General features: G+C 57.6%; 1 protein-coding gene and 1 long non-coding RNA gene across 4 annotated transcripts in view; both read left to right on the top strand.

Annotated features, from left to right (window-relative positions):
• The first annotated feature begins 32 nt into the window (after positions 1-32).
• Positions 33-5,043, top strand: LOC115300016. 3 transcript variants are annotated; one of them, XR_003912463.1, is made up of 3 exons: positions 33-265; positions 3,762-3,901; positions 4,731-5,043. It is a non-coding gene; the product is annotated as an uncharacterized LOC115300016 (long non-coding RNA). The 3 variants fall into 3 exon arrangements; XR_003912462.1 differs by having other exon boundaries at positions 3,624-3,901; XR_003912464.1 differs by having other exon boundaries at positions 3,624-3,901; positions 4,727-5,043.
• A 3,528-nt stretch (positions 5,044-8,571) lies between these two features.
• The window catches only part of EPHA8 (EPH receptor A8), a 42,339-nt gene continuing 32,436 nt past the window's right edge, over positions 8,572-18,474 (top strand). The window contains exon 1 of the mRNA XM_029945879.1: positions 8,572-8,582. Within this exon, the coding sequence (XP_029801739.1) occupies positions 8,572-8,582 (11 nt within the window). The remainder of the gene's footprint in view (positions 8,583-18,474) is intronic.

The following is an 18,474-nucleotide window of genomic DNA, read 5'->3' as shown; positions in this document are numbered from 1 at the left end:
GACAGAGGTGACCAAGCAAAAGGACACTGCCCTTCAGCCCACAATCTAGTAAGAGGCAGACAAAGAAAATTGGCAATCATTATACCCAACGACAAGAGCCACGCCAGGGGCGGGGGAGGAGGTAGGGCCCTAGCATCAAGAAGCTTCCAGAGACTAGGCCAAACAGGACTTCAGCAGATGGATAGACAGTTCTGGGCAAGGCCAGCCCATCGGATCCTGTCTAGGGACAGGGAATGCACATGCCTACGTAGAATGGCTTCTTTGGGTAAGTGGGGTACAGAATGGGTTTAGGGGAGACTGAGAAGATGCTTCTGTCATGTCCTCAGCTCAGAATAACACTGTGCTCCTGGATGGTGCTTGGACTCCCCCCATTAGAGAGCTTCATCCCTAATTTGAGGTGTTGCTTTGGATGACACCTGACATAGTGGAAAGAATTCTAGACCAGGCGCCAAAATGGGACCTGAGTCCTGGTCCCAGCTGTGCCCCTGGTGTGCTGAGTGAGCATCCTTGGACAGGCCACCATCTCCCTCCAGTCTCAGCTTCCCTGTCTCTATAATGGGAGATAAGCAAAGTCCTTCCCCTAGCCACTTCACACAGGTGCTAGATGGTGGGAGGCACACATGAGCTTGCACACACACACACACACACACACACACACACACACACGAAGATTCCTCCCCATTTCCCCATCTTATAGGTAAGGGACTGAAGCACAAATTCAGTCACTTGTCCAAGGCCACACAGGTAGTAAGTGGAGGAACCCAGTGGGTTCAAACCCACTGGCTGAAAGCAGGCACAGGCGGGCTGAGTTTAGGGAGGCAGATGCATGGGTCTTATCAGGTCGTCTGGCTCAGCTTTCCCATGGGTGGCCCTGGCTGTCCATCTGAGAGCCACAGTCACTCACTGTCCTTGGGACCATTTCCAAGTGGAGGCCATGCTGAGGAGACGGGACAGGGGGCAGCCGGAGGCCCTAGAGACCCCACGCCAGAAAAGGGAAGGCCCACGGGGCCCTAAAGCTGTCTTCACAGACCTTTCAAAAGTCAGAGGGATCTGACTTCACGGTGCCACCCCTGGGGGCTCTACCCCTGACAGCGCCTGAGATGAAGTCCTGGCGGCTCAGTCAGCCAGGCAGGGCCCTCGGAGACCTGGCCTCTGCCAGCCTCCCCTCTCTGCCAGCCTCCCCAGCCTCCTCACCGCTCACTGTTCCCTGAGACGTCACTCTGCGTTATCAAATTTCCAGTGGCCCCTGCCATGCACTCTGCCCAGCCACATCCCTGGGGCAAGAAGGAGGAGCCCCTCCCTGCCCCCCAAACCCAGTCAGACACCCGCCTGTCCTCTGTGCTTCTGCTGCACCTTCCTTCCCTGTTCCTGGGACCCGCAGCTTTGGGTGGAATGACAGCCTCAGGAGCCCTCACCAGGAGCCAGGGCAGCCTTGCTGGCGTCCCCCATGATGCAGGTGAAGAAATGGGGTCTTGGAGAAGTAAAGGGACTTGCCCAGAATCACACAGCTGCGGGCAGGTGGAGCTGGGACTGTGAGTGCCTCTCAGCTGCGCTGGGCGAGCGAGCGCTCCTGGGGGGCCGGGCAGGGGCCAGGAGGTGGGGGCTGTGTGGGCAGTGGCCTTTATGGACCTCTCCGGGTCATAGTAATAGGAACCACAGCTCAGATGCTCTTTCCCAGAGAGCCGTCACCGTCCACGCTGCCAAGAGCAGCTCCGCGCCACCGACCCCCTTCCACCCTCCTTCGGTTTTTCATAGCACTTATCACAATCGAAACTTTGATCAGTTACCCACTGGTCTCCTCACCGGCACCGTGAGCGCCGCAGGGGCGGGGACCTGCCTTGTTCACCGCGGGTCCCCAGGGCCCCGGACAATGCAGGTGCCCACCCTGTTGCGGTGCGCCGGCAGGGGCTGAGCACCGCCCGGCTGTCAGCTGCGCATCCTCCCAGCTGTCCTTTGAGGTAGGAGTCGGCCACTTTCCAGATGAAGAACTGGGGCTGGCTCAGGGTCGTGGCTAAGTGGCAGAGCCGGTGGCCAGGTTCGTCTGATTCCAAAGCCTGCACTCTTAGACACCAGGTGACAAACGAGAGAGCTGGCGCCCAGAGAGGCTAAGGGTGTGGCCCGAGGTCACCCAGCCGGCTTCGGTCTAGGATGCTAGCTTTGTTCTTCACACAGCCCTCTGCTGGGTGCCCTGAGGGTGTGAGTGAGGAACAGGTCATGTTTTCAGGGTACCCCTGCTGCCTTTTAATAAGCATGTAAGGACTATGGCCTTCATAATTGCTCACAGCTCAGCTTCTCTCTGTTTTCCCCCTTTAAAGTGAGCACATTCCTTCAGTTGTGAAAGCGGCATCATCGAGTCTCCGGCCTCCATCCTTGGGGAGGGGCTCGGGCCCCAGGTAGGGACCCTGCGAGTCCCCTAGTAGGAACCTGTCCAAGCTCCTCAGCCTCCTTGCAGGTGTTGGAACTGTCGGGATCTATGCCTTTCACTCCCTGCTGACGAACCAGTGGCCTGTTGAGGCCAGAGGAGACCTGTGTTTTCCCCCGAGACCTAAATAGGACTCTTCCAGATGCCCCTTTCCAGCTGTGTGACCTGGAGCCAGTCCTTCTCCTCTGGAGCTCAGTCTCCCTGTTAGTAAAACGTAGGTTCAGAGTCTTAGATGTCTAGACGTTCTAGAACAGTACAGTCCCTTAGAAAGATAATATGGGCCACATGGACTTTTAAATTTTCTAATCGCCACACTAAAAGAAACAGATTAGGGACACCTGGGTGGCTCAGTAGGTCAGGCCTCCAACTTCAGCTCAGGTCGTGATCTCACGATTTGTGAGCTTGGGCACCACGTCAGGCTCTCTATGCTGACAGCTCAGAGGCAGGAGCCTGCTTTGGATTCTGTGTCTCCCTCTCTCTCTGCTCCTCCCCAACTCACGCTCTGTCTCTCTCTGCCTCTCAAAAATAAATGAAAAATGTTTAAAAAAATTCTTTTTTGAGAGATAGAGAGAGCGTGAGCAGGGGAGGGTCAGAGAGAGAGGAAGACACAGAATCTGAAGCAGGCTCCAGGCTCCAAGCTGTCAGCACAGAGCCCGACGCGGGGGCTCGAACCCACGAACTGTGAGACAATGACCTGAGCCGAAGCTGTATGCTTAACCGACTGAGCCACTCAGGCGCCCCTCAAAAAAAAATTTTTAAAGAGAGAAACAGGTGAAATTAATGTAATCTATTTTATTTAACCAATGCACCCAAACGATTTCATTTTAACACATAATTGATACAAAAATACTCATGAGGTAGTTTATATTTTTTTCATACTAAGTCATCTCAATTCAGGCCACCTGCATTCCAAGTGCTCAATAGGCACATGTGGCCAGCGGCTGCTAACGCAGCGGCCCTGAACGGTGCTGGGCTGGGACGCTTCCCTGGCCCTGCCCCCAAGCCCGCCCTCCCAGGCACCCAGGAGCACTCTGGTCCCCAGGGGACGGTGGGCCGCCTCTCCCTCGTACCCCTCCCCACCCTGGACTGCAGTCGCAGGGCTCTGAGGCTGGGGGACTGCTGTGGAGCTGCCTGGAAGGCCCCCCTCCCCGCTCAGCTTGGAAGGAGAAGGCAGAAGGGCACTGCCTTTCTCTTCCCCCAGGAGGAGCGACATCATGGGGAAAACAGACCTCAGAACCTGGGATCCAAGTGCTTGGATGAGTGTCCCCTCGGCTCCGATGCATCTGAGCCAGCGCTGGACTAAACCCTTGGCGTGATTATATCATCTCCCCCTCCCAAGGACCCCACGGGGTGTGTGCTGTTCTCTCCGGACTTTCAGCAGAGGAGGAAACTGCAGTTCAGAGGCATGGAGTGACCTTCCCTCGCTCGTGGATCCCTCTTTCCTTCTGTGCCTCCCTTTCCTCTCTCCTTCCCAGCACTGTGAGTGTGTGTGTTGTGGGGTGGAGGGACGTGAGAGTGTGTGCCCGTGTGTGTATGTGCACATGTGTGCCCGTGTGGGTGGTGCACACGTGTCGGGGAAGGCTCCATGGGAAATGAGCCCGTCCTGCACACAGCCTGAGGATAGGGCCCCAAGGGCCCCAGTTGCAGGCCCAGGCTGCAGGTGGAAGGCTGTTCTGAGCAGTCTCAGTAGAAGTGCCCCTCACCCCCTGGAACAGCCCCACCAGCTAGGGAGGGGAGGGGCTGGGGGACGGACTCAGTGCCCCCCACCCTGTCTAGACCCCCCTGCCACCCCTGTGGGCCTGGCGCTAAGCTCACTTAGCAATGGGGTTTGGCCGAGGGCATCTTTCTCAGGGTCTCCTCGCCCCCTCCCATCCTTCTCAGTTTGCCCCTCTCCCTCCTCCCTTCCCTGTCTCCCCCTGCCCTGTGCTCCACCTCCCTGTGTGCTTGGGCTCCTCCGCCTCTCCCTTACTGTTGGTCTGGTCTCTCTTGCTCGCTCCTTCAGTCCAGATTGTGGCCATCAGTCTGGCTGCCTCCCTCTCTCCTTTCTCTCGCCTATCCCCTCAACGTTTTATCTCCCCACCTCCTGCTCTCCGTGGCTCTCCCCCGACCCCAGGCCCCCAACCTCACCCCCATTCAGACTCCCTTTCCCTCCTCTGCAGCCTCCTGCTTCTCTCTGCTCCCGTCTCTGCTCTGGGCCCCCTCCCTCGCCTGCCCGCTCCCTGTCACTCGTGTGTGCCTCTCCCCCCTGCACTCCGGTGGGGCCCCAGCTCCTCTCAGCCTGCCGTCTCTCTCCTCCTCGGGAAGGCAGGCAGCGGCGGCAGCCAGCGGAGGCCCCACTGGATGACAGCCGAGCTGAGCAGTCCTCGGAGCTGTCACTGAAGACATCACACACCAGTGCCTGAAATTCAAATTAGAGTTTTGCTGAAGCTGCTAAAACTCCTCAAATACTCTCTTTGAAGTCCCCTAGCAAGCTGGCCACTGCTCTTAAAGGAGTCCCTGCTGGAAATGAGATGGTGGCCAGAGGGTGCAGGCAGGGCCACCAAGCCAGGGACTGGGAGTGGGCTCCCCACACGCCCTGCCTCCAGTGGTCACCCCTTGGAACCCCTGCAGAGCATACTCACAGAGCCCGGCCACCAGTATCACCAGGCCAGCAGCCTCTGCCCACGGGGCACCACCGAGCCCCACGCTACTGGGAACCAGGGGCTGAGGGTCAGGGAGGAGGCCCGGGGAGGGAGCCTGAGGCCCTGGGTGGAGGAATGAGTGTGGGCTCCCCACAGACCCTGCTTTGGGGCCCTTGTCTCTCTGCTGCTCCCTAGCCGGGTGACCCAGGGCAGGCGACCTCGGCCCCAGGCCTCCTCTGCAAGCCCAGATGAGAGTTTGTGCGCACGGGGTGTGAGGAGGACGAAGTGAGGGATCCCGTGTGTGGCACCATGGTCACCGTCCCTGTGACAAGAACTGCAACCCGCACAGGGGCCAGCAGCGGTCGTCACCCACACAGCAAGTACCTCTCGTCCTGCATCGTTCTAAGCTGCGTCTCCGGTGACTCGGTTCATCCACAGGGCCTCCCGTGGGGACGCCATTGTACAGATGAGGACAGGGGGCCAGAGAGGTTAAGTGGCTTGCTCACAGCCCCTCCCCACCCTACCCCTGCCCCGCCCTCTACACCTCTACAGTGTGTCCTACCCCGGGTCCAGATTGTGTCCTGAGCCTGCCCCTTGCCAACCGCCTGCACTTACATTGCCCCTGGCAACGCTGCCTCCCCTCCCCCCTGTTCCCCCACACCAATCCGTCCCCCCCCCCTCCTCCCCCACCAATCCATCCCAATGGCAGATATGGCTCTTGCAGAATGAGGGTCTGTCACTGTTCCCTCCGCCTGCCTGGAGCCATCCTACCTCCCAGCAGGGCCTGCCTGCCGTCCCCTGTGACCTGTCCCCCACCAGCCTGACATTTCCTGCAGCAGATAATGCTCTGCAGGTCAGTCTTGTTATAAGCTGCCATCAGTCAAGGGTGGGCAGCTTTCTGTTCAAGAACTTTAAAATAAAAGTCCTTGGCACCCTGCTTCCTGTGATCTATGGCAGGTGACCCCTGGGAAGGTCGACCGTAAGTGAGACAGACGGCAGATGGGGCCCTGAGGCCCTGGCGAGCCGATGAAAGGGCCTCCCCCCGCCGAAGGAAGTGGTGCCCAGGAGAGAGCGGCTGGCCGTTTTTGCGCGGGCCCTGTGCCTGGCACTTAAGGAGGATGGTCCTCGGCTGAGCCTGACTGCAGCCCTGGGCTCTCCGGAACGGGCAGCCCGGGAAGGCATCTTGGCCCCAGACATGGGTCTACAGAGCCAGGCGGGGTCTATAGTCATGGGTAGGAGCCGGAGGGAGCTGCAGTGCCAGACCTGCCACCCCTGAGCTGCACGGGTCATTCATTCATTCAGCAAGTCCGTGTCGGTGCCCATGTGCGCTGGGGCAGCCGGGGAGGGGACGCCAGCCGGCCCGCCAGAGCCCCCAGGAGCCCCCGACAGGCCGTGCTGCTGTGACGAGTGCTGTGACTGCGGACATCCAGGAGGCCGAGCGAACCTAACCCAGGCGCGGGGAGCAGGGGAGGGCTTTCTGGAGACCAGAAGTTCGAGCCGACAGACTGCGTCCACCCGGCAGGCAGGGCGGAGGACTGTGCCGGCCAAGGGACCACGGGCCACGGTAGATGGGGGACACTGGGAGTTCTGAGCTGTTGTTTCTCTGCGTGAGGAAGTGGGAGTGGTGAGACCATCACCCGGAGACGTAAGCAAGAGCCAGGACACAGAACCCTCTTGGTGGGGAATTGACACGGAAGAAGCTCCCAGATGCTTCCTGAAAATTCAGCCTTACGGGATTTGGTGGCTACGTTCAGACTAACCATCCCTTCTCTTCCACATGCCTGTGCTAAGTTCTGTGTGAAGGACGATTGCCCACAGAGGAGGCAGCCCTGACAGAGCCTCCTCAGCCCCCGGGGGCCTGGGCCACCATTCCCGGCCACGCTGCGAGCCACAGGGCTCCAGTGACCAGGGCAGGACAGCGATTCTGCAGATAAGGAAACTAATGTCCAACAGGGGAAGGCCAAGGTCACACAGAGGAGTTAGTGGCAAAGGCAGAACCAGACCCCAGACCGCCCCAGCCAGAGCTTTCGACTCAACTGCGTGGGCCTCGGACAAAGTGCAAGGTTCTCGGGAATTCTCCTTGATGGTTGGTGCTGCCCAGCGTATTCTGTCAGCCCCTCCCTGTGCCTGCCGTGTGCCCGGCCACCAAGCCGCACATTTGGAGGCTGTGTTGGGGGGGTAAGAGGAGGCCTGGCGATTCAACAGCAGCTGACCCACATCAGAGTCTCCGGAAAAGACGCAGGGATGGGCGAGCGCCGTGCAAACACAAAGCACCGTCTGAAAGAGGAGGCGGCCACGAGGGAAGCCGGCTGGGGCCTCTGCCTGGACCCCAGTCTCCCCCTCCTTAGGCCACAGGGACTATTGGACCCATTTCCCAGGGGGCGCTATCCTACCCTTCTGTGGTGCTCACTGAGACTGTGTGTGCGTGCTCTCAATTGCATGCATGTACACAGCCTGCGTGTGCACGTGTGACAAGCAGGCGCTGCCGACAAGCCCCAGGTGTATTTCAGGGGCCGTTAAAGCTCCGTGTTTAATGGCTGGAGCCACAGTGGTCACGGCTGTCATCGGGGATTTCACGGGCTCCTTTACATCTTTAGCTTCTTCCTTCTGAGACGACTTCATCATCCCGAGCCTCCCCCCCCACCCCCAGCCCCTCGGCTGTGGTAGGGAGAGGAGGTGGGGCCAGAGCACTAAGCTCCACGTTGGGGTTCAAAGCTCTAGTGGGGGGACAGGCTGATAGAACAAACCCAAGCCCAGACTGAGGGCCGGAGGGCAGGGCATCAAGGCAGGGTCCAGGGTCAGAAATGCTTGTTCTCACCCCCCACACCCCCACCCCCCAGCCACCTCCTGGAGCCAGCAAGCTGGAGAGGGGTGGGGCTGAGAGGCTAGTGGAAATGTGGAGATGGGATTATTGAATGAGGCAGGCAAGGTCCAGGAACTCAGAGGTCAAGACTAGGTGAGGCCAGGGACCCCAGGTGTCTGCTGCAGAAATGCAGCCAGGAGGGCCAGAGAGGACAGGCTGCGGATTCCTGGCTGCATTGGAGGCCTCAGCTCCTCCCTGCCCCTCCTGCCGACCCCCACCTCCAACCTCTGTGGAAAGCTGATCACAACTGTCAGGGCCCAGAGGCCCAGGGCTGCTGAGAGGGGAGGGGCCGGGGCAGAGGAGGGCTGGTCCCTACCAAAGTCTAGTTGAACAGGGCTGACCTCCAGCCAGAAGTGGGGAACAGTCCCCAGAGGCTGAGATACCAATGGTAGGCTGTGGCATCGAGTGTGGACAGTCAGGATCCTTGAACTCTTGGCTCACATCAGCCTGCTGGTGCCTTCAAGCAATTACTCCTCCTCCAAGCCCTCGTTTCTTTCTTTAAAAGGGGGTAAACATAAGGCACCCCAATTTGGCGGGTGAGATGGACACACAGGCACTTACCACACCCTGGTCAGAGCCAGGGTGAATGAGCAGTGTGGGCACTTAGCACATGCCTCGCAAGCGTGGGAGTCAACCAGGCAAGCTGTGACAATGACAATACCAGGATGACGAAGGGGTAAGTGCTGAGGACCTGGGGGGCCCTGACCCAGGCTGCAGGGCTTCAGTTCAAGGAAGACCTCAAGGAGGAGGTGAGTCCAAGCTGAGACTTGAGGAAGGAGTAGACTTTAGGCCCTTTGGAGGGGGGGGCCAGGGCGAGGGAGGATGCCAGGAGGAAGGAGTGGTGTGTGCAAAGGTCTGGAGCAGAGAGAGAAGAGAGGGAGATGGAGCCCCTGAGAGAAGCAGAAGCCAGGCCCAGACCGTGAAGGGCCAAGGAGCTAAGCCTTCTCCTGGGGCAGCGAGGTCGCTGCAGGTGGTAAGCGGGGGCATGTGGTGTTCTGGAAGGATTACCCTGGCAGTGGGTGGGAGCAGGATGGGAGGGGAGACACCTGGAGGCAGTGAGGCCGTGGCCAGGAGTGGGGGAGGGGATGGAGTTGAAGAGGGGACAGATGCAGGTGGGAGCTGGGACCAGGCTGGTGAGGGCTTCTCAGGAGGAGGCCTCTGCCCACAGGCCAGGGGGAGCCGGAAGGCCATCTCCAGCCCTGGGGCCAGGCTGCCTCCACCTCATCAGCACTCCCTCCGCAGCAGCCCGGGGAGGCTGTCACCACCAGCCCCAGGAAACATCCCCCCCCCCCCAGAGGAGAGGCGCCTGACGGACCTGTCACCACAGTGCCATCCCGCCCAGCCGGCCCCTCTCACTCGTGGGGTAATCTGCTTTCACCGGGAACATTGTCCTTCAGGCTCCCCCAGCTCCCAGCACAGAGCAGGGAGGGCGGGGCCCGCAGGACGCAGAAGCTGCTTTCTTCCCCGAACAAATGACCTTGGGCCAGAACGGGAACAGCTTGGCTAGAATTCAAACAGCCTGGGCCCCCAGCAGCCCTGGGCTCTCAGCCCCTCTTCCACTTGCATCCCAGGGACTAAATCTGCTTTGGGGACAATTCCAAATCAAACTAGACCCTTGGGAGCACCTTGCTAGGTGGCCCCAAGCCACTGAGTGTCTCCAGCTTCCAAGTTACATTCTGTCTCCTTCCCAAGAAACCTGTCCCCAGGAGCTTGTCTGTCCGGGAGCAGGACACATACCCGAGTTTGAGGGTTGGATACCCTTGGGTCACATCTCAGTTTGGCTGCTTCCTGGCCGGGTGACCTTGGACAGCTTGTTGTCCCCGCTCTGAGCCTTCTGGAGGCCTAATGTAAAAGGACGATACCCCCAAAGGCTTGGAGTGGGGTTCCCGGAGAGGGGAACTACAGACCACCCAGCCCACCGTGGATGCCTCACCCCATCCAACTATTTCCTCCAGCACTTCTGGGGCGCAGGATACGGGCTGTCCCCCGCCCCCCTCCACCTCGCACGGGCCCTTTGTCCATGTTCTGGCTACTCCATCATGGGGTGGTCTCATGTAGGGCACTGGGCTTGGACCCCGGAAGCTGGGCTCTGGTCCACATCTGCTGCCCCGCTGTGTGACATTGGGGAAGTCAGCTGCCCTCTCTGGGCCTGTGACTATTCTCCTCCCCCCACATGCACCCCATCACCTTGCTGTTCAGCATTCCTTCCTCTTGACCCCCCCTTAGCTTCTTGGAGTTCTTCCCCACTGCCAGGAAATGGCCTATTCTGGGTCTGTCTGTACCATTAGACTAGCTGTTTCCAGAGCAGTGGGTGTGTCCTCCACACCCAGCACCCCCGGCTCCTGCCCCACCACTGCCTGGCCTCGGAAAACATGCACGGAAGGAACGAGATGGAGACAGGACAGGGTTCTTCAGCCATATGACAGAGGAGCACATGGGCCCAGGAGGCAGCGGAGGGGGATTTGCCCACATGGGGCACTGGGGTGACAGCCATCGATTAACAGAGGCCAGCTCAGTGACCTGGTGGCCCAGTGACCAGAATGGCCTCGTGTAGGGCCAGGGTTTCCCCTGGGCTGCGGTGACCAGTGACAATAATAGTGGTGGTGGCCGGAAAGGCAGCAGGGACCTGGCTGTGGTCATGACCCAGGCTCTGGCTCCTGTCATCAGACCTGCCCAGGCAGCACAGGACCCACTGCCCCCCACCCCCACCCCCAGCAACACCCTCTGCCTCCGCAGCTTCACTGAAAACCAGACATAGATCTTTAGAGCTGCTTAGCATTTCAATCCCTTCAATAATGGGTATTACCAAGTCACCCTCCTAACACTCAGCTCTGGAGAGATGCCTTCCCCACCCACCCACCCTGACGCTCACACCCACACAAACCCGGCCTCCCCACCCACCAGTCACTGTCACCCAGCCTCTCTCTCCACACTGTGTGTTTGTACGCTCACTGGCTCCCTCCTTCTCTCCCTCCCTCCTTCCCTCCCTTCTTCCCTCCCTCCTTCCCTCCCTCTCTCCTCTCTGTCTCTCTCTCCCCGCAAATACCCGCAAACAGGAGAGCTGCTCCCCCTCCGTCAGAATGCTGATGTGGGCTCATCTCCTCTCGACAAGGCAGAATGATGATAAGGTTATTTTTTAATATCAGGGATATTAATACTCCTCTTTCTGATAATGAGCCGTGGCCTGATCCCTCCTGCTCCCTGAGGGAGGTCTTGGGGTTGGGCGGGGGTGGAGGGGTGAAAGTGGGGGGATGTCAAGAGGCTGAGATGCAGGAGGGCCTACTGTGTGCCAGGCACCCTTTCAACCTTCACAATATAAGGGCAGGTGGTGGTGTCCCCATTGGACAGATCGGGGCCTGCAGGTCAAAGAGGGGAAGTGACTTCTCGAAGCCACAGAGCACATGGCAAGGGTCAGGCCCAGGATTCGAGCCAGGTCAGACTCCAGAGCTCAAGCCCTTTGCTGTCTCCCAATACATTTAGAGACCTTCCCTCAATTGCTGCCAAGAGCCCCGTTATCCTGATACTCCATGGGGAGGGGTCCCATCTACCCCGTTGTCAGGCTGAGAGGTCAGGCCAGTTTGGCCCTGGCCCCAGGCCTGGCGGAACCTGCCTGTCGTCTCATCCCCTGTGGTCGCCCAGTCATGGCCTCTGCGAGCTCCTTTACCTCTCCCAGAAGTGCAAGGGGGTTGGGGAAGGCTCAGCACACCACGCGCGAACCCACAGATCAGTAGCCTCCATGGCATCTGCTTTCTCCGTCCCTGTGACCAACCTCAAGTTCCAAGTCGCCTTCATCTGAACACCCACCGCTCTGTCCCCTCCCAATGCCGCACAACTAAGTGTGTGGGCTCTGGAAGCACAGATCTGAGCTCGAATCCTGAGCTGCCACTTAGTGCCTGTGGCCTCTTGGACACATATGTCACCTCCCCAACCCCTGATTATTCTCACATATAAAGTATAGATAATAGGGGCATCCGGGTGGCTTAGTCGGTTGAGGGTCTGACTTTGGCTCAGGTCATGATCTCACGGTCCATGGGTTCAAGCCTCACATCGGGGTCTGTACTAACAGCTTGGAGCCTGGAGCCTGCTTTGGATTCTGTGTGTCCCTCTCTCTCTGCCCCTCCCCTGCTCATGATCTGTCTCTCTCTCTTAAAAATAAATAAGTGTTAAAAAAATAAAGTATAGATCATAATAGAACTTACTTCGAAAGGCTGTTGTTAAGCGCAACAACATAGTGAATATTGTGCCATAACATCCTAGACGTTGGGGGCCCTTAGAGACCCCCCGCCAGGCCGAGCAGCACCCCAGAGACGTAGCGGGATTTGCCTAAAGTCACACAGACAGTTAGTGGCAAACAGAACCTAGTTCCAGTCCCAGACCTGGGCCAGGCTCACAAAGGGAGCCAGCGATGAGGCAAAACGTCCTTACGTCCGCCCGCCCGCCTGCGTGCCGGATGTTAAAGGCTTGGTGCCCAGCAAGGGCAGAGTGAGTCTCTGCTCTCATAACATGGCTTGAATCAAGGGATCACATACGTGCAGGTAGGATTCCAAACTGAGCCAAGGGCTGGAGATGGGCAACGTTGTCTGGGAGCTGACTTGGCCCAGGGGTCAGGTGTGGCTCCCTGAGGATAAACAGCAGTTATGGAGGTAGAGGAATGTTCCAGAAGAGGGAACTGAGGACAACCTCTGTCTGTGGGAAGGGGCTTGGTACATTCAAGAAAGCACTGAGAGGGAGGAGTTGGTGTTAGGAAAGGTGCCAGGGTCCTGACCACCTGGACCGGGCTTCGCAGGTGTGATAAGGATTTGGGTCTTTATCCAGAGAGAAGAGTGGAAGGCTCCGGAAAGGCTCTCATTAAGGGAGGGTGGGGCGGGGGTGGGGGTGGGGGCAGTGGCTGGCCGTGATCTTTGGCACTGGCTGCGGTGTGGTGTGGGACTCCAGGGACCCGAGAGTGTGTACAGAGGCCGGTCGCCCTGGTGAGTGATGATGAGGGCTCGGAGCGGGCTGGTGGCCGTGGCAGATGGAACCAACGTATGATTCGGTGGTAAAATCGAAGGATTTGAGATGTCCTGGACACTCGGCCAATAGAGGAGGAGGTACAAGACCAAGTTCAGGTTCCTGACTTGTACAGCTGGGTAGATGGTAATGTTGGGTGAGGGCCAGGCACGTGGCAGAGAACCGTGGTGCGTGAGTCTGGGGCAGGTGGAGTTTGAGGGGTGGAGGCGATACGACACAAGGGGAGGCTGAAAGAGAAAGAGGGGGTCCACAGAGGACACAGTTCCTTCAAGCAGTTTACTGGGAGGGGCACCTGGCTGGCTCGGCTGGTCAAGCCATCTGACTCTTGATTTCGGCTCAGGTTATGATCTCAAGGTTTGTGAGTTCAAGCCCTGCACTGGGCTCTGTGCTGACAGTGGGGAGGATGCTTGGGATTCTCTCCCTCTTCTCTCTCTCTCTCAAAATAAATAAACTTTAAAAAAAAGTTTTCCAGGCGGGGGAGGAGAGAGGGAGATGGGTCGGGAATGGGGCCGAGGGGATTGCATGCTTTGGTTTCCCGGGACAAGAAGGACTCATCCACGAGGAGTAGGCAGTCCAGAGCTTGGACGCCCATCCAGAGCGGTCTTCCTTCCACCACGTTCTGCTGCTGCCTGTGGTTCCAAACTGTGGAAGTGATTGATTATATGTAAACAGGAGGAAGCAATTAGTCTGTGCATGCCCGGCCATTAATAAGCCTCTTAGGTATTTATAACAACACCTCATTTACCCTCCAACCTGAGAACAAATATCCTGAGGACAGCCAGAAATACACCGAAGAGATCTCTGAGCAGCCACAGTCACTGACACTACACTCAATCTAAGTCCCTCACTTAGAGCCCACTGAGTCTTACTTTACATACAATTCTAACAAGCATTCTGTTTTTTTTTTTTTTCTTAGTCCACTTTTGAAGCAGCAACTCCAGAGATGGGTGGGAGCTGTCAGGAGCAGGAGCCCCTGCGGTAGAAAGAAGCTGGCAGCCAGGAGGAAGACATGGATACCCTCTGGCAGAGAAGCCCGGGCCGGGGGCCACCAGGTTCCCCACAGTTGGTCCTGAAGGCATCTCTGTCTTACACTGTCCCACACCAGTGGCTTGAATGAACGCGTCTCCAAGTCCCTTTTCCACATCAATATGCAATGATTCTTTGTTCACAGGGATGAGTCTGAGCCACTGAGCAAGGACTAAATTACATTCAGGTTTTTCTACTTAAAGAGGGCTTTTTTTGGGGAAATATTTTAAATTGTAAATTTTATTTTACGTTTTGGTGCCTACAGTTTCTGAAATACTCCCTTATGTGGAAAGGGATTTTGTAATTGCCTATTTAATTAGCTGCTTCCCCGTTAGGCGGAGGCTCTGCGAGAGCGAGGGCCACGTCTGCGTGGTCCACCATCTTCAGACCCGCACCTTGCGCGGTGCCCCAGGAGGGGCTCGAGACGGAGTTGTTGAATCAGTGAATTGATGAGTAAATTAATACTGCATACCAAGCAACAGTCACTCAACAAACATATCATCACATTTAATTTGGCCTAGTTCTTTGCTTTACTTTTTTTTCTTTTTCTTTTCTTTCTCTTTTTACTTTTTTAACACAGCTACTAGGAAAAGAAGGTGAATGACAAATGTGGCACGCACTGTATTTCCGTCTGATGAGTTTGTCTTAGGCATTCCTGCCCTGGCTCTGGAGGCGAAGGACAGTGTGTAAACACACTCCTCGTGGTCTGGGTGAATCCTTCCCTATGTAACATAAGGAACTTCCTCACTTGTGTTCCGCTGGCTGCCTCCCCTCCAGCCTGTGGGCACTCTCGGGGCAGGGTCAGATCTCCAGTGGACCGCCAGCGCCACATTCCCTTCGTGCCTGTCACAACCAGGGAAGATGATGGAGGGGGCACATTACAGATGGGAACACTGAGGCCCCAAGCAAGGAAGCAACATCGCCTCATGCTAGGAATCCAGCTCTTCCCAAGATCTCCTGCGGCTCCACCCTCCAGCCAGTCCCCTCACAGAGGGAACTGAGGGTCTGAGTGAGACAGCTTGGGGCAACAAGATGTCTGGGGGGGGCGGGCAGGGGCTAGGGTGGGGCTTAACCACTAACCACTACCCCTGCCCCAACACTCACACCCACTCACCTCCTGCTAGACCATCCCTTCTACCTACTCCTGAAGGGGCGCCCTGAGGAGCCCCTCCCTTGGGTGCCGACTGCTCAGCGCCAGCCCTGTCCTCTGAAACATAGTTAACACCTTCCCATCTCAGATCGCTTTTTTCAATGTTTATTTATTAGTACTTTGGTTATTCATTTTGGGGAGAGTATGAGCAGGGAAGGGGCAGAGACAGAGGGGGACAGAGGATGCTGACGGCAGTGAGCCCGATGCGGAGCTCGAACTCACGCACCGTGAGATCATGACCTGAGCTGAAGTCAGACGCCCAGCTGACTGAGCCACCCAGGCACCCCATCTCCGATCCCTTTACCGGTTCCCAGGCATGTTTGCACTTATGAATACACGTGAGTCTCGCAGCCACTCTCTGAGTTGGTGCGCGTCCTCATTATCCTTGTATAGTCAGGGAAACTGAGGCTCAGAAAGGTGAGGTGAGAAGAAATACCCCCGAGAGGGTATTTCTCCCAGGAAAAGGAGAATGTGATGGGGCTTGTGTGATGCCCCCTGCAACTCCCCTTCCCACGCCTGGATGGAAAACTCAAGGGCCGGGGGGGAGGAGCTGTGAAGTGGGGAAAGGAGTCAGAGACGAGGCCCCACCCCCACCTGACCTGTTCTCTTACAGCAAAGGGCCCGCGTGCTGGTGCCAGAGGGTGAGGCTGTTCAGATTCACCTCTCGGAGAGTCTGGGGCAAGCCCGCCTAGCAGGCCTGGCTAGCACACCTGCCTGGCAATCTAGAAAGCAAGCTGTCCTGCGGTCCAGCATGGCCTTCAGCAATGGTGGCCTCAAGCACTCGGCCAATGGGGTGTGGACCCCTTGACAGGCTGCTCATTCACTGACCCACTCAACAAACGTTCCCAGAGCAGCCAGCCAGGACCCCCTGGGGCGGCCACCCTCAGAAGGCTCAGAATCCAGTCAGGGAGGGGAAACAAACTAATCCCAAGTCCTGCCCGTGCACCTCACAGACCTTCCCACTCCATCCTTAGGGCCTCAGGAGTCTTACTCTCCTAGCCTTGAACATGGGGAGAAAGCAGGGAATGGATGAGAGAAGGGAGCCAGGATCCAGCCTGGAAGATGCACGATGAATGACAGCATTGACAGTGATGATGGAAGCGACCGTGACACTGGGGAGCCTTGCCCCTGCCCTCACCCGGCGCCCTGCCCCAGCGGTCCTGCCTGCCTGACCACTCAGGAGAGGAAGGAAGGCACTGTCTTCCCAAAGGTCGTGCTGGGACACCCATTTCTCTAGGAGAAGGGTCTAACGGCTTCTTCCTTCCCATTGGCAGGTGCGCAAGTTACCACTTTGAAACACAGGACAGATGGAAGGGGAGGGGGTGGGAGGGAAAGACCCCGGGAAAGGGCACACCTGGGCTGGGACACCCTGGCAGTTTCAGAGGGTGAGGAGACCACCGAATGCAAGCTGCTGTTACCCGCACAGAATGCTGCTGAAACACATTCCTTATGTTGCTAAAGAGGGTTCGGAATATGGAGCACACCCCTGACAGAGAACAGCCCCTCAGGCTCACCGAGGCCTTCCAGGATCCCCCCGCTCCAGAAGACTGATAATATGGGCAAGACCCAGGTTCAGTTGGCTCCACCTCGACCTGGAAATGCAGAACCCCAGCCCCCAGCACAGCCTCCTCCCATCAACAAACATTTCTGGGAGCCCTGGTCCAGGGTAGGAGATGCCCCCAGGGGCTCGTGACTATCCTGCACTCGGTCTGCAGTTTCCTGTCCTGCCTTGCTCATCCCCCAGTGCCCCAGGAGCGAGCGGCCAGCCACGACCTCTTCCATCTGAGGTCTCCTGCAGGACGTCACAGCCCTGGTTGCTTTGGCCGCTCCGCCCACAGGTTTGCCCACACCGTGTTGTTACTAAAATGCTTGCACCAGCCGCCAACTTTATAGATTAGGAGATATTCCATAAAAATTCCAGTTATAAGACCTCTCTTGAAAACACAGAAAATCGGGCCCCCATCCCCACGGCAATGTTGGCTGGAGCTGGGAAGCGCTCCTAGCTCGTTTCATCCTGTCTCAGGCAGGCATTTGAGTTTGCCTCCAAGTCTAGTCCAATCTGCTCCCTTTACCCCATCCCCACCCTCTTCATAGCATCCCTGCACAGCCTTTAGCTAGTGTCTGCTTGAATGCTTCTGGTAACAGGGGGCTTACTATATCTTTGAGGCAGGTGGTCTGAGCAGTTGGTCTAGGCATTTGGTGCTAGGAAACGGCTCCTAACCTGCGCTACCATCTACCTTTCTGTAACTAAGATGCACGGAAAAGAAGTGGGTTTTGGAGCCCAGTGGATCTGGATCTGAGCTCCTCGCTAGCACTTACCCAGCTGTGTGATCTAAGGCGAATGATGATAGTCTTTCTTCGCTCAGTTTCCTAAGCAGTGCCTCCCCTGCAGGGCTGTGCGAGACTTCAAGCAGAGCAAGTTTATTATGTGCCTAGAGCAGGGTCTGGCACGCACTCCCCAGATGACCTTGATTATTCTATGTAACCTCCGGCCATGGGTCCAACCAACTTTTCCTGGTGAGCTCAGTGGCTGGGAGTGCAGTTGGAGGGAACTGAGCAACGGTCGGTGCTGCTAAGTCAGAGGCAGGGTCCAGACTTGTCCTGGTGGGTACCCATTTGTGAGGGCCCGCCCTCAGGAGCTACAGGTTTCTTATCTGCTTCCTGAACAGCTTGGCCCTCCAGGTGCTCAGGGGCCTTGAGGATAGCAGGCAGCCTCCACATCCCTACCCTCTGCACGCAGCCTGTAGCCTTTCCAGGATGAGATCCCTCCTCCTGGGAATGGAACTGGAGGTGGGCCGACAGGGGAGGGAGGAGCAGGGAATGAAGATCATCATCACCGGAGAGCAGCTGTCACTACGGGGCACCTGGCTGAGTGCCTGGCAGTATGCAAGGCTTTACTTGAGTCTTTGAATATGATTCTCACAACGACCCTACCCTACGATGGAGAGATCGTTATCCCTGTTTTACAGGTATGGAAGTTGAATGTCAGAGAGGTTAAGAAACTTGCCCAAGGCCACACAGCCAGGATTGAAAGTCTTGTATGTCTGATGTCTGCACTCCTGACCGACGCACCCTACCCTTCCCTAAAATTCTGGGTGTCTTCTTCATGCCCAGCCATTAGGGAGAGGAGAGCAGGGGAGGGTTTTTACCCCAAAGTGCTTCAGAGCCTCTGCCCGGGAACTGGTGAGTGTGCATCCGAATGTGTCACCGCGCGAGGCACTTTGAGCGAGCGTGTCTGGGGGTAACGCATGCAAGCGTGAGTGTGCGGGAAGACGTCTCGCCTCTGTGTGAGTGTCCACACGGGGACTCCCCCAGGGGTCGGCACGTCCCGGTGTCGCGGGGGCGTCCTGACCCGGGCGCGGCGCGCGGCGGCTCCGGATCC

Source organism: Suricata suricatta, chromosome 8, assembly GCF_006229205.1.
Source record: "Suricata suricatta isolate VVHF042 chromosome 8, meerkat_22Aug2017_6uvM2_HiC, whole genome shotgun sequence".
NCBI classification, from domain to species: Eukaryota; Metazoa; Chordata; class Mammalia; order Carnivora; family Herpestidae; genus Suricata; species Suricata suricatta.
Note: the sequence above shows the minus strand (reverse complement) of the source record. Positions and strands in the feature narration are given on the sequence as shown.